This window comes from Lytechinus variegatus, chromosome 3 (assembly GCF_018143015.1).
Source record: "Lytechinus variegatus isolate NC3 chromosome 3, Lvar_3.0, whole genome shotgun sequence".
In the NCBI taxonomy this organism is placed as follows: domain Eukaryota; kingdom Metazoa; phylum Echinodermata; class Echinoidea; order Temnopleuroida; family Toxopneustidae; genus Lytechinus; species Lytechinus variegatus.
In genome coordinates this window covers 19,182,423-19,197,337 of record NC_054742.1, presented here as the reverse complement: position 1 = coordinate 19,197,337, position 14,915 = coordinate 19,182,423, and the positions used below count along the sequence as shown (strand labels likewise).

Sequence of the window (14,915 nt, the reverse complement as noted above, 5' to 3'; positions counted from 1 at the left end):
GCAATTCGACCTTTGTAGTGATTCGCGCTTCGCGCTCGCATCGAATGATTAGTTAGATGACATCATGTTAATGATTACCTAATGATTACCTCAATTGCGTAGAATGTCTAGTTTTGGAACGGAATATAATCGAATAATTTTTAAGTGCCCATCCTGATCATGATTACCAATAATGCTTAGAATTTCCAAACTTTGGGTCATTTTGGAATATAGACAATCATCAGCTCGCCCTGACAGATAGATAGATACCCATCCTGCTCATGCTTACAAAACTTCTCAGAATATTCTATTTTCAGGTCTATACACAAGCTATCAAAAATCGCGTTCGCATTATTTATTTGGACTTATGAAATAAATCTCCCTATAACCATGTTAACTTGTTTGTATGAATAAAGTTAAGATGTTAATAAACACGTTAGTCTTAAGTAAGAACTACACCCTAGGAAACAACAACAAAAATCAGCATTTAACTCCCCATGATATTTTACCCAAGTTAGCCGCTAGTGAAAGGGCAATATCTGTGCTTCCTGGTCACATTTGTTTTTTTTAAGTGGTATTACAGTATATCATATTCATGGATAGTTTGCTTTTTATTAAGTCATAATTAAAAAAGTTGTCTGCAGTTGTCCTTTTCATGTGATTATGAAATAAGATAATTCAACATGCATTTAAGGCACCTGTTTGCCTGACGAGGAGGGGTCACCATTTTTTTCCGAAAAGTACACATGCATATGGGCCAAAATTATAGGGCAGCCCCCGAGGTGCAAAATTCTGAATACGCGCCTGGTGGCTTCCGAGCAGATAACACAATAGGAGAAGGGGAAAGGAGGAAAGAAAAACACGAGGTCAGCCGCACGGCCACCGTACGCTCAACGTACGGCCGCCGTAGACCGTTCTACGCCATGCCTACGGCTAGTCTAATTTCTACGGCGAGCGTAGAAAAGAAAAAATGTCATAACTCCGAGTTAAAATTTTACGGCCACCCCTACGGCCTGTAAAAAGTAGGAATCCGCCGTACGTCGACCCTGCGGCCACCGCAGATTTTCTGCGGCCGCCGCAGAAATCTCTCGAATTCATGTATCTACGGCCGCCGTACGGCCGCCGTAGAGCATATGTGACCAAGGTATCATTGGTTTTATCAATAGGCTACCACCCCCAGGTATACCACCCCTCGAAATTTACACCAGTGACTGCATGTCGCACATAAAGTATAACACACAGATATACATTTCCATTTGAAAATGAAAAAAGAAAAGCCTAATATGTCCAATTTTCTTCTGATAATAATAAAATATATATTTGTTTGTGATATCTCAACTTGCCGACTTTATTTAGGAAAATAGACCTCAAAGTTTACAAGGAGATGGACCCACTAGGGGAGGATCCAGCTTTCGCCAATGGGGGGGGGGAGAAAAATATTTTCATCAAATTTTTTCTCGATTGGCCGCTATAATCTGATTTTTTTGTTGGTTTTTCAGGGGGTAGTCCTATAAAAAGACTGAAGTTTTAAGTATAAGTTAGTTGTTATTGTTATAAACAAGATAAGGTATCTCATGTGGTCTTTATATATAATGCGAGCGCGAAGCGCGAGCTAAAATTCTTTGATATTTTATGTCCTAAGAGCTGAAGATTCTGAGCAGTTTTTATAATCATGAACAAAGATAAGTATCCAAGTAAACAATGCGAGCGCGATGCGCGAGCCGAAATTTTATTATAGTAACGTGAAAAGGGACTCAATTAGGACTGTTTTTAGTGATTAATGAAGAGGATACAAGTATCACCAATTAAATAATGTGTGCGAGCTCAAAATTTTTTATATTCCTACCTGAAAACTGGACAGTCTAAGCGCGTTTTTATTTAAATAAAGAACAAGCTGTGTGTCTCAAACAATTAAATGCGAGCGCGAAGCACGAGCTTATTTTTTTGATATACTGACATGATAAACAGATAAAGGGGCATTTTGACAAATTTTTGAAAGAATTTCCAAAGAGGATAGGTATCTCACAAATCAAACAATGCGAGCGCGCAGTGCGAGCCTGAAAATTTTGATATAACAATTTGTGTAAATCAAACAAAATAATTAAAGCTTGATGTGCGAGCTAAAACATTGTGAGCAAATTGATATAAGAACTGGATATATTAAGTGTCATTTAACCCTCTTAAGTGGGATTCATTACACAGACAATGCGAGCGCGAAGCGCGATCGATTTTTTTTTTATATAAAGTCTATTTTCCCATTCTTCCCCTTACCGTTTTTTGGTTTCCTTTCGGGGTCGGGCTGGCCGTTACGAGGCTGCATGTAAATTACATATCATGGTTATAATACCTCTTTCTTACTTTTCTATCTGTTTTTCGTAGTTTCTATCAAGTTAAAGAGTACACTTTTTCTGCAGGTTGTCAAAAAATAGGGGGGGGGGCCGGCTCGGCCCCCTCCTGGATCCGCGCATGCCCACCTCCACATACACACACAAACGCACTCACAAAACTACTAAAATTTACTTTACCCCGCTCCCCCCAAAAGAAAAAAAGAGAAAAATAAGTAAGAACGAAACAAATTGATTATTATAGGGAATCAAAATAATGTAGGCCTAAAATGCATAATGCATGAATTATTTGTATCACACATAGTATTCAAAAGTATCGTCGAACAAATTCCAGGAAATCAAATTGAAAATTAGATATTCATTCTTCACGGGGGATTGGCATAAGGGCCTTGTATCATCTCTCGAATATCATTTTGATCTAATTATAAAAAATGGGTCTCTATGGGTCAGTTCATCGTGTGGATTGTCACCCTCCCCATTTCTGAAATCATGGACCCCAACATCTACCCTCTTCTAGTCTAGATCTGGACGTTCGTGGTTATTTGTTTGGAAAACCCTGCACACATTCACCTAGGTGAAAGTCGGGCGGGTATATTATGTGTGCGGTGAATGCGTGCAGGGTTTTCCAAACAAATAACCACGAACGTCCAGATCTAGACTAACCCTCTTCTGACTATTGTATGCATTCAAACATTTTTTTAAATCGATTATAATTATAGCTGAACTTTAAATGCCCGTACAGGACATTTCGTCATTGAAAAAGTTTGACAAGCAGATACGAAAAAAGGTCTTCACTTTCGGGGGGGGGGCACACTTCTATTTTAACGACATTTGTGCCTCTCAAGGGGCCGCACTCGGGCCGGCTTTGCTCCCCCCCGGATCCACGGCCAGTATACTATTATAGGCGTCAGTAAAGCAAGAGAAAGAATAAAATACTGTATGACGCACAATAAAAAAAAAGATTATCCTCGGTCTAATGAAGGTGCACAAAACTTCTGTTTATTGACACAAAAATGACAAATTATGGCTATATTATCATCAAAATAGTCAATAAGCTTTATAAAATGTGTCAATCAAAAACAAATCAGAATCTTTTGGAGACCTTCGCTAACACCACTCCAAGAGACAGCAACTTCCAATCTGATTATTTATTTTGTATTTGGGATGACTTGCTTTTATGGCTGTAAAAGAGACTGATGTTCTAGATATTGATTTGTTTTTAGATCAGAAACAATAAAAGGGGCGTGGGAATGACCTCCCAATTAGAGGACATTTTCCAGAGCGGTAGTCAAGTTTATCAATCCATAGACCGATCAAACCACAATCAACTAATATATATAATATACTTGCAAGTTTCCATCAAATATATATTTGGAGCTTGATTATTTTCAGTAAGACTATGCGTGGGCCTTTAACGGTCACGGTGCGTTCACTGGCACCTATTGAAAATAAAAGTCAATATGAGAGTGAATTCATGTTTTTCCTGTAAATGCGAATCATCATTGAATAGGTGAGAAATGGGTCACTGTGAAAAGGAAAAAAATAAACATAGTTGGCCTAATATTTACTTCATTTAAGTGCATGAGAACTATCGAAGACAAGAGCCAATTCGTGTTAAAATGACATTGTCAAGACATAATATGAATCAGACTAGAATTACGTTAAACATTGTCATTATTTACCTAACTGTAAAAATTCCTTTGACCAATTAAGGCACAAAATCATTTTTCAAAATACCATGCATTAATTAATATCAAACCAAAAAGTCTGCCCTTTACATTTATTTCGGTATACAATGGTTATCTTAATATGATTTAATGATTATCTCCCCAAGTAATTATGTTGTACCTTGTAACTCATCACCAGTAATATCTAAAACTAACATTAATCTTAGAAATCAGCATAATATTCAATTATGATAATGTTGCTATCAATGAAGTAAAGTAGCATGACATAATCATGGCCCTGGAAATCAGGGGAGCGTTTCATCAACATTTTTGTCCGACAAGTTGTCAGATCTGACATCTTTCCTTGATTTTGATTGGCTGAGAGAGAGGCAGTGTTACCATGGTAACTGTCGGATAAAACAGGACTTGTCGGATAAAACGTCCGACAAGTACTTTCATGAAACGCTCCCCAGGTTGACAAGTTATAGCTTGATGGTTATAGCTCCCAAAATAAAGGAGATTTGAGAGGAATAACCTTATTTTTTTAAAGCGAAATAAAAACTGATACCTTTCACATGAAAGCTAGCCAAGAGAGTGCATGGACTAATGGCCAAATTTGAATTTCCTTTCACTTTTCTTTACTCATGCATTTTCAGCTAGGTTGCTTTACTCTATCACACAACTCTCCGGCCTCTCGAAAGAGATTATAGGGGTGGCAATCTACACTGTCTCGTCCCCTTCCCCATAATATCGCAGCTCATGCGCCCCATTTCATAAAAAGAAGCTTGCTAAAATGTAAGTTTTCATTGGAAGAGTCAATTCAAAAAGCAGAATTTTCACTGTTGTCATGCAATTGACATTCCAGCAAGAGTTGCTATAATATCGGTATAATATAAACTTTTTATGAAATGGGGACCATGTCATGGAGCTGGTCCTAATCACAAGCGAGTCCGGAAAATGCTTGCTTGTGATAGCTAAAGTTACACTTCCCATGATAGATAAAGTTACACTTCCCCATAACCAGCCTTTATGTTCATGTCACTTTATAGAATTTCTTTCTTTTGTTGAGATCTGGACCAGTTTACTTCAGAAAGAAATCGTTCTATTGATTCCTTTTAGAGACGCTATCAGATCCTGGTATCTCTCTCAATAAATCAAGATTTTGCTACATTTGGGGAACCATTGACCTCCATTCAATAGAATGCATTCGTATGAGGACGCTATATTTGTTATGAAGTGAGACCCCCCCCCTCCTCATCTCTCTCGATATTTTGACTGACTTGTATAAGGGATATAGACCACAAACTCTTCTATAATGCTGTCTGCGCTAGCGGATTCAGGGAGGGGAGGGGGGGGGGCACGGCTGGCCCGTACCTCCCCCTTTAGAAGCAAAATTAGAATTTGTAATGTAAAAATGCCATTGAAACAGAAATGTGCCCTCTCTTTTCAAAGTGAAGACCTTTTTTTTTTTGGGGGGGGGGGCTTGTCAAATTTGCCCTCCGAAAAAATGTGCCCCTTTTGGAAAATCCTGGATCTGCCCCTGGCTGTCTGTACTTCAATTCATAAGCGTAAATAAAATAATGAAAGTAACAGAGAACATGATATTATATCATAATATTTTCCATTGAATATTAATTTTAAATCCCGCTCTGTATAAATGAAGGGCAAAAATAGTATATTCCTTCTTCTTTGTCATGTTTTTCAAGGGTTACTGCTTAAAATATGAAATCAATAACATTTGCTCACGATTAAGTAAGAGAGGCAAACAATTAAACTCTAAATACTTATTGAAGGTGGCTGGTATATACGAAACGCTATATGTTGTATTACTTTTCCCTCTATAGATGCAAATATATCAAACGTTACAATCGTTCTAGTGCTTTTGCCATAATACTTTGCGGTTGATGATGTCATTTGAAACAAAAAATGCACATGTTTTTATATCAAAATTATAATCAGTTATGTTGTAGATTATATTCACATCAATGGTAGATAGAAGAGTCCACTACCTGGATGAACCTTCGAATTTGAAAAGGTATCACATGGATCGAACCCAAAGCTGAATTGAGTTGAAATTTACATTATATAATAAAATACAACATGTGAATCAATATACATGTATAACAATCATAACATCTTCAAAACATGACCAAAGATTATTAACAAAGGAAGGAGAAAGAAAGAAATGAAGAAAACATTATTAGTGACAGGTAACACAAAAAGCGCACTCTTAAAAAAAAATCAGTCAAATTGACCATACAAGTTGTCAGCTGGGTGCAACTGATATGCTCGTCACATTTCTGACATATATTTTAGTTAGAAATAACTAGGCCTATGTTCTAATAAAATACAATTAGAAAATAGTCATGACTAGTTGCACCCAGCTGACCCTATTATCTAGTCATTTTCACTTATTTGTTTTTAGAGTGTAACACAAGAGGCGCACTCTTAAAAACAAATCTGTCAAAATGACTATACAAGTATAATAGTCAGCTGGGTGCAACATACATGCTCGTCACATTTCTGACATAATTAGAAATAACTCTGTTCTAGTAAAATACGATTAGAAAATAGTCAAATATTACTAAAATAGCAGTTGCACCCAGCTGACCCTATTAGCTAGTCATTTTTTTGACTGATTTGTTTTTATGGGCAGGTATAGACAGCTAGGTAAAGAAGTTAAAGAAAGTGCATATAGGGTGATTACTCTGAAAGCCGGAAGTAGAAGAAGAATGTAATGAAAAGTGAAACAAAAAATCAAAAGCACATAAATCATACATGTTATGCAAACACATTTGAAGTCAATATGCAAATCAAGAAAGAATATGGTAAAAATTAAAAGAACCACGCTGATGAGTCTTAATTGAAAGTAATGTGGAGAAAAAATAGTGTCAGAGATTGTAGTTTAATAATCGGGTGAATAATATAATATAAATTCATAAGATTGGAGAGACATTTAAAAAAATAGTGGCAAATCTGTAATTTGAGTTAACAATAAACATTGTGGTGATTAATTGTTTTACATCAAGAGTCTGGAGGGGTACGTACAATTTATACATGCATGGGACAACTAATTACTAAAAAGTTATTTACAAAAAAATTCCTACACAAAATTACAAAATAATACATTAAAATGGATTTACAACAGGCGTGTAAGATAGGGATTATGACTGTTTCTGTGTCTTTCAGTCCTGCTCCTCATGTTCACAAATTTGCCAGTTTTCCTAGCAAGGGCAGATCTAGGATTTTCCAAAGGGGGGAGCACATTTTCCCGATGAAAATTTGACAAGCAAAAAAAATGTTACACCTAAAGTCTTAGGTTATTTTGTCCGCAAAAAATTGGAAAAGCAAAGGGAGAAAAAAAGGTCCTCACTTTCAAAAGGGGGAGCACACTTGGGTAAAAATGGTACATTTGCACTACAAATTTTTTTTGGGGGGCACGGACCGGCTTTGTCCCCCCCCCCTCCTTGGATCCGCCACTGGCTATCTAGTATTGTTTACCTCGCGGAGGCAAGATGTGGTGGAGCTTTGATGAAGAGTCATGCATGGTCTCAGAACAAACTTCATATGTATATTGTAAATGTGTATTTTACCACTATTATTTTCATAGTTTCACATTTTATCAATGTCCTAATTATATTGTTCATCGTAACATTGTTTGCACTCTCATATCTGGTAAAGTGGTCTTTGTAATTCCGGTTTTCCCTTTTTCTGAAATCGGGAGCCGCCACCCATCTCCTATTTCCTCTCGATCCTCTCAAATCCGATGTGTGGTACACCACTTGCAAACATGCGCGTTCGATTTCCGAGGTCGAAACATTTTAGTTCGAAGTGCACTCAAACCAGGGATTGCATATCCCCGCTCAAACGATTCATTTTAGACTTTGACACAGAGGGTGTAGTGTATAGTCTCCAGTGGTATAGTTGATCCTTCGTTGGCCCTTCACTGGTGAATGGATTCGAGACTCCCATTGTTCTGAAGATTTTATTATTTTTAGAAAAGAGTATATTCCTGTACATGGTGTATGATTTAATTATTGTCTACTACAATGTCGACAGAAGGGACATTTACAGCCATCAATCCTGCCTTTACGCCTGCAGAACCAGAGGTAAGAGACTGGGGTAAGAGATGACGGAAGGGAAGAGGGAGAGGGGGAGATAGAGGGAGCAAAGAGAGGCCGGGGACTCATATGATAAGCCTATATATTTCAGGCATTATTACTACTCAGACTCTCTCAAAATACCCTTGTAAAGCGGAAAAATATGTATTTTTTCTCACAATATCCTTGTGAATATAACATGATTTTAAAAAGGGCCAAGGGTTCATACCATCTAGTACTACAGTATATATTTATTGTTAGTATTCCCAAGCTGTACTTTGGAAAAGCGTCGTACTTTTGGACCCACTTATCTATTTAGGCCCATATACTTTAGTTACATCCTTGACGATCTACTTTATTTTCAGTGAAGCGTCTTATCATAGCTATAGTATAAGCCTACCATCTATGTTTTGTATGATTTGTACGGTTATTATTTCATATTCGTGTAATATGTTGAGTCGAAATGAAAAAAATCTATTCAACATGTACTTCACTGGTACTGAGACAAGAAGATAAAATTATTTAAAAAAGTAATATTTTTCTATACTTTCTCAAATCCCCCAAACGGTGTAAATCTTAAATCAATAAAGGAACGGCAATGCATGATTTATCAAGTTACCAAAATAAATTCACCAGTAATAATAATGGCTTTTGGTGCCTAGAGAAATAACAGATGAAAAATATGTTCAATTTTGCATCATTATCATTATTTGTTAGAAATTGGAAAGTGCAGATCAATGTCACACGGGGTGCACATTGGTACGTTGCACCATTCAGAAAGGAAGTTAACTTAATTTACTTAATTCGCATCATTCTGAAGGTGACAATCAGTGTGCAATTGGTAATATTCAAAGTTGATTTTTTTTCTTGGACTATATAAATAACATTAAGCCTAATGCACTGTACATGCACATTGACTGTCAATAGCAGGTATTATCTCAATAAGCCGATTCCAAAGCCACTAGTTGCGACTGATATGCGTCTAAAGTCCAAATTTGACCTCCGTATAATCATTGACCTACTATAGGTCCATAGTATAATATAGGCCTGCAACTCTGGAAAAACTAATTCGAAATGCGAATGATAATGTATGCTGTGTCATTACTACCAGTGTAAAAAAACAGATACAGGCTTATAATGTGTTCAGCATGGTCAAACAGATAGATGGCATCCGTGATGAATTATGATGAATGGTTCGGGATGAGTGGTTACGCTTTTATGTTAATGTAATTGTCATGGTAAACATGTATTTAGGCAGATTTATGAAGTTTAAAGAATTTCTAGTATTAATAACATGAGTTGTATATCTAAGCGCTTCAGATTAGGCGCATCGATATCAGGGGCGGATCCAGGATTTTGAAATAGGGGGGGGGGGGCGCCAGCAGCGAGGGTGCATGTTACAAAAAACACAAAATTTCCGGAAAAAATGATATCCAATCCAACATCTTCACACTGGTCACTGCACTGCAACTCCCGATTACAAGTGGTGCAAATTTCCAACCAATCGACTTGCGCGCCCTGGAATTCCGGAATTTACATATTGCAATACAGTATGACAGAGGTGCATTTGTGCGAACACAAAGGCCATGAGCGTAAGTTAAAATATAGTTTTGACTAGATCTAGCCCTTGAAATTGACTACATTGTACCAATCCAGTAAATACAACCATCAAAAAAAAAAAAAAATCCGGCGCCCGGGGCGCCCCCCTCTGGATCCGCCACTGGATATGTAACAGTGTTTGTAAATGAAGAAAAATTGGCAATGACATTGCAATTAGCAAAGGACAGTTTGTCACTGGCTGAAAGTGGCGTGAAATCCTTGTCTCTAACTGAGTTTGGACAAACTTGTCTGTGAAAATGTCAACGAAATCCCGCATGAGGAAAAGATCAGATAAATCTGCACTCTGCAGTGAATATCAAATACTGAATTCCAAAACTAACACTGGTTTACATGCGATGCCTCATTTTTTTAAACTAAACTAGCCATGTATAAAACCGATCTTACATAAAAGAAAAGCACTTTAGCTATTCGTGAAAGAAAGTGAGTATTATTATGGAACAAAAGTGTCAACCTTGACGTGAACGTCAAGTTTCTGGTACTGTCATATACAAAGTAAAGTAAACCTTTCACATTTTACTCATTGTGCAATATTCCTTAAATCATTACAAAAATTATCTAAAATCACTGATGATGTTTTGTAATTACAAAAGAGATACTTGGATGTGGTAATGTGTGTAGCCACAGGAATTTGGAATTTATTGATATTTATTTAATTGTTCCTGTATTCGTGAAAAGACTAACTAATAACTTCCCTCAATTTTTTGTAATGCAAAGCAGACATTCAACTACACTAAACATTGCCATTGTCTGTGCTTTTTGTGAATGTTTTTCCCCAGGAATAATACATGTCTGCTACACGGAATGTACACTTTTAGACATTTAGTTTGAATGTTGACTATCACAATACAGTCACAAAATATATATTTATAAAATTGAAAATATCAGTTAAGCTAATGATGGTTCTTAGTTATATTAACTGTATCAAGATTTCTAATTTATCAAGAATTAAAAGAGAATTTTTGCGCCTCTATCTGACCTTTTATTGTGGGCAGTATGAATCAGATCAGATCTTCAGTTTTCAAATAAAAGTTTTTTCTCCTTCTCCCTTGGGGGCCCCTAGAGTTCAACATCAATACAAAAGCTGTTGAAATATTGTCACAACTTTTCTTATGTTGAGATTTGTGTTTGGATTATAACTTCAAGGTGTTAACTGAGACAGACTCTAACAAAAGGAGGCATTTCGATCTAGCCACTGTTCAGATATATAGTGCAAAGGAGCAAAATAAACTTTGCGTAAATGGTAAGAAACGTGATAAGCAAGGAGCTAAGGCATTTGAATTCACTAACGTAAATATTTACTTATTTGTATTATAAGAGTCTATTGAAATCGATTTTACTTCTGAAAGCTATATATAATGAACAGGGATGGCGTGAACATACAACTTGAACAAATATTTATTATAAGGTTGAATAGAGTACATATATGATATCATTCTACCTAGTAACGTAATGCACATAAATAAATTTACTTCGATTTTAAGGTAAAAATAAAAGTGATTGAAAAATTAGGATCATTGTAATTATATCAAGCCATTATGATACAATGCATATTAGTTGAGCTCAGTTTTTTTCTTATTTATGTTCATATCCGCTCATCTGCTCAAACAATTCTTAGTTTCTTGATCTCGTCTTCCAATAAGTTGAGATGGGACATTCTGGGGAAAAGCAGAGGACATAAAATAATTAATGCTTATAATGTTCAGTGGATAGAACAAAATATATAGGCCACATTGCCCTGGCACCTGACAAAACTCCTCTGTTTTGTAATACAGAAAATGATAACGTTAATATTTTGGCTATTTGTGGCTGGCATGCATGCTAAAATCTAAAACAATTATTTTTAAAATGTAATGCATGCTATTTATGCTTTGTCGACCAGGCACTAATGAACACTTCTACGAGAGCGATTGATTTTCACCAGTAGGCCTACCATCATGACCATTTACTGATTAAACTGCATTATCTGCACCAGGAAAACGTTTTCCATTTCATTATAATTTTTGTCCGACAAGTTTTCTGATCCGACAACTTTCCTTGATGCTAATTGGCTGAGAAGCGCGGTTACTATAGTAACCGTCATTAGACAGTCGGATAAAACGACATACAAGTCCTTCCATGAAACTCTCCCCTGAAAGTTATATAATACTCAAAGTGTAATTCGTGTCCTTCGCGTGAATTGAAACAATCGCTTTGTTTGTAATTGGTGATTTTTCCCGGGGCATAATCATTATTACACCAATGCATGAAAATTCGTGTCAGTTGTTACTTTCCTAAATGTATGACACCAAAACCTTTTCAACTTGACGAAAACAATTATTTTATTCCAAGGTTGATCTTTGAAGGAGAAAATAAAAATTTAATGAGCATAACACTAAAACTTTCATCGAAATCGGATGTAAATAAAAAACGTGATGACATTTTAGAATTTCGCTTATTTTTCAAAAAACATATACAGTACAATGATGTTCAAATGAGAGTCGATGATGTCACTCACGGTTTCTTTTGTGATCTATTATCCACAAGGGAGGAATCAAACTTTGTTCCAAATTATAATGAGGAAAAATTAAAATAGTTAATATCTAATATCAAACAGTACAAAACAAATTAATAGTGGGTGCTGTCATCGGTTCCTTATTTGCATATGGACCAGGGTGTGCATAAAAACTGTTTCATGACATTAAAGTGATTGGTTAACATTGGTTTGACTGTTAAAAAATCTGAGCTAGAAGGTCACACTTGTCACCTGTGTCTGTGATATGTTACAAAAATGAAGACCAGAAAAAATTTCGTTCGAAAATAATTATTTAGTGCTTCAAAAATTGAAATATAAAGTGACCGGAAACACCATCTTAATTTCATCCCATACACTTATGTGTACTATTTAGGTGTCTATAAGACGCCTATTTACAAAATCAGGGTTTGCCTTGTAGTTTTACCTTTTCATTCTCAATAATGGTTGTTTTCAGGGTTTATTAGTTCTAATACATGCACTTGTACACATGTTTCATCTTGGTTTAAGAATTTTTTAAATCGGCTGCTCACAAAGTTAAACAATACTATTAAGCGAAACTTTCAAATGTCATAATTTCCTGTTTACGTTCGATTTGGATGATATTTTTTCACCTTTTATTTAAATTAAAATTTGGTCGAGATGGACTTGGCCTGAGAGCCAAAATCTCTTTGGTATAAAGATAAAGATCAACCCTGCATTAGTTGGTATCAATCTGTCAGTGTCAGTCATTGAAGGTCTTGTATTTCCCTTTCAGGTCATGTCATAGAACTTAACAATTGCAACAATCTTGATAAGATTCTCGAACTAGGCTACTGTAGATCTTCTTCCCTGATTAAAAATTTGGAACAATGTTAAGAAAGATAAGATTTAGCAGCGGCATTCACAATCGGTCCCCAAAAGGTAAATTTCTTATTCAACAATACTTCTATTCAAATAATTTTCATATTCACTTGCTATTTTAGGCCAACGATCGTTCAGAAATATTAATACAATTTTTAGACACGAACACAGTTGAATAACATGAGTAATGAGGCATGTATGAAAATTGCAAATGTAATGCAAATTTAACAATACAAACAAAATATGCATAATAAATTGTCCTTAAAATTTTCCTTGACAAGTTGTTTCATTATTGTCCATTGACTGCAATTCTATTCGCACCAAACAGAGATTATTCTTTGCAACTGTTAATATTTTGTATATCAGATCATATCTCCGAACATTATGCTTCGTTTCGTTCATTGTTTATTCAACAACATCCCTGAGGTATTGTGGGCGTGTCATCCTTTTAATATTAGTTTAACCTCGAACTATTTCATGGGTTGTAGAAATCTTTCAAAAGCGCAAATTCTTTTCATTTCTTTTTCTCTATACTACTTACTTGAATATGATTTTAAGATTGAACTCTAATGACACCATTTAAAGTCACGCCGTCATCACCATGATCACGGCAAAACCCACTCCACATCGGACTTGTCCTAAAGTCAGTGGCTTATCTACAAGGACGAGGAACATACCATATAGGACTACTATTTAGGGGCAAAGGGAAAGACGAAATGGAGAAAGAAAAGAAAAAAAAGAAACGTTTAGTAAAGGAATTAACAACACCGACCAATATTTCTCTAATCAGTCCTACAAACTCTTCAGTTCAATTAATTCTTTGCTTCCCCTGTTCTTAGTCTGTTGCTGGGAGTTTTTTTTTTTCAAACAGGGACAGCATCAGTATTTTTTGTTTGTTTATAGGCGGGGGTGGGGCAATGGGAACCCCCTTTTTTTGGGGGGGTCGAGGTATTCACCGTATTCTTGAAAAATTATGAGGGGGTGGTCGCCACCCTGTTTTATAATCATGTGAAAATGCTTAAGATGGTTCGATAGTTTACTTGTTCAATAATTCATTTATTAATTTGTTATTTAATTTTCTATGTATTACATTATTTCATGTTGGTGACAACCAGCAAAAAACTGTAACTATTGATTTCGTTGGCGAATTAGACACCAGACTATGAAGGAAATATACTTTAGGCCTGGATTAAAAAAAAAACAAATTGAAAATGGATAAGGGAAAGTTCTTAACATTTCTCCTTGTTGATGGACTATATTTCAAGGTTTTATCCATGTTATTGTTAAAATACGACGTATTCTGTATTTTCTGAATAATTCATTAACCTATGATTATAAAGAGGGGAAAGGCAGGGGGGGGGGGTGAGTATGAAATCAAACCTCCCTCTATTTCATGGGTTGGCTTACAGTTCAGGAAACAGCCGGTGAGATTTGTTGCAATAAATCTATTTCATTTCTGTAATCCAACCGAGGCTTCCTGATTATAATGCTGGGAGAATACACAGACAGCCCTTGGAAGGTGAAAAAGTTAGACCTTTGACACTGTGACGGGGGCAGTGCCATGATTATATTGTCATAGAGGAGGGGGGGGCAAGACAACATATAGGTGATGTCATTTCTCATTTGAATAACGTGATTCACAACCCAGAACCTTTTTTTTATAGGGGGTCTAATGTTGAGACTCTTCTTTGTTCCTTCCGTTTTTTTGTCTTGCTTCTCCTCTTGTTTTCACTGCTCGAAAAATCCAAGGGGGTGGTCGCCCTCTGCCTCCTATCGCTGCCCCAGATAAGATATGAGATGAAAACAAGAAATTTACAGCACGGATAGAAACACAGCCTCAAAGGAAAAAGGA

General features: G+C 36.1%; 1 protein-coding gene across 1 annotated transcript in view; it reads left to right on the top strand.

Annotated features, from left to right (window-relative positions):
- Positions 1 to 7,874: 7,874 nt before the first annotated feature.
- LOC121410415 (solute carrier family 23 member 1-like) overlaps positions 7,875 to 14,915 on the top strand; it is a 28,892-nt gene continuing 21,851 nt past the window's right edge. Inside the window, exon 1 of the mRNA XM_041602492.1 lies at positions 7,875 to 8,100. Coding sequence (XP_041458426.1) covers positions 8,041 to 8,100 — 60 coding nt within the window. The 5' untranslated portion in view covers positions 7,875 to 8,040. The remainder of the gene's footprint in view (positions 8,101 to 14,915) is intronic.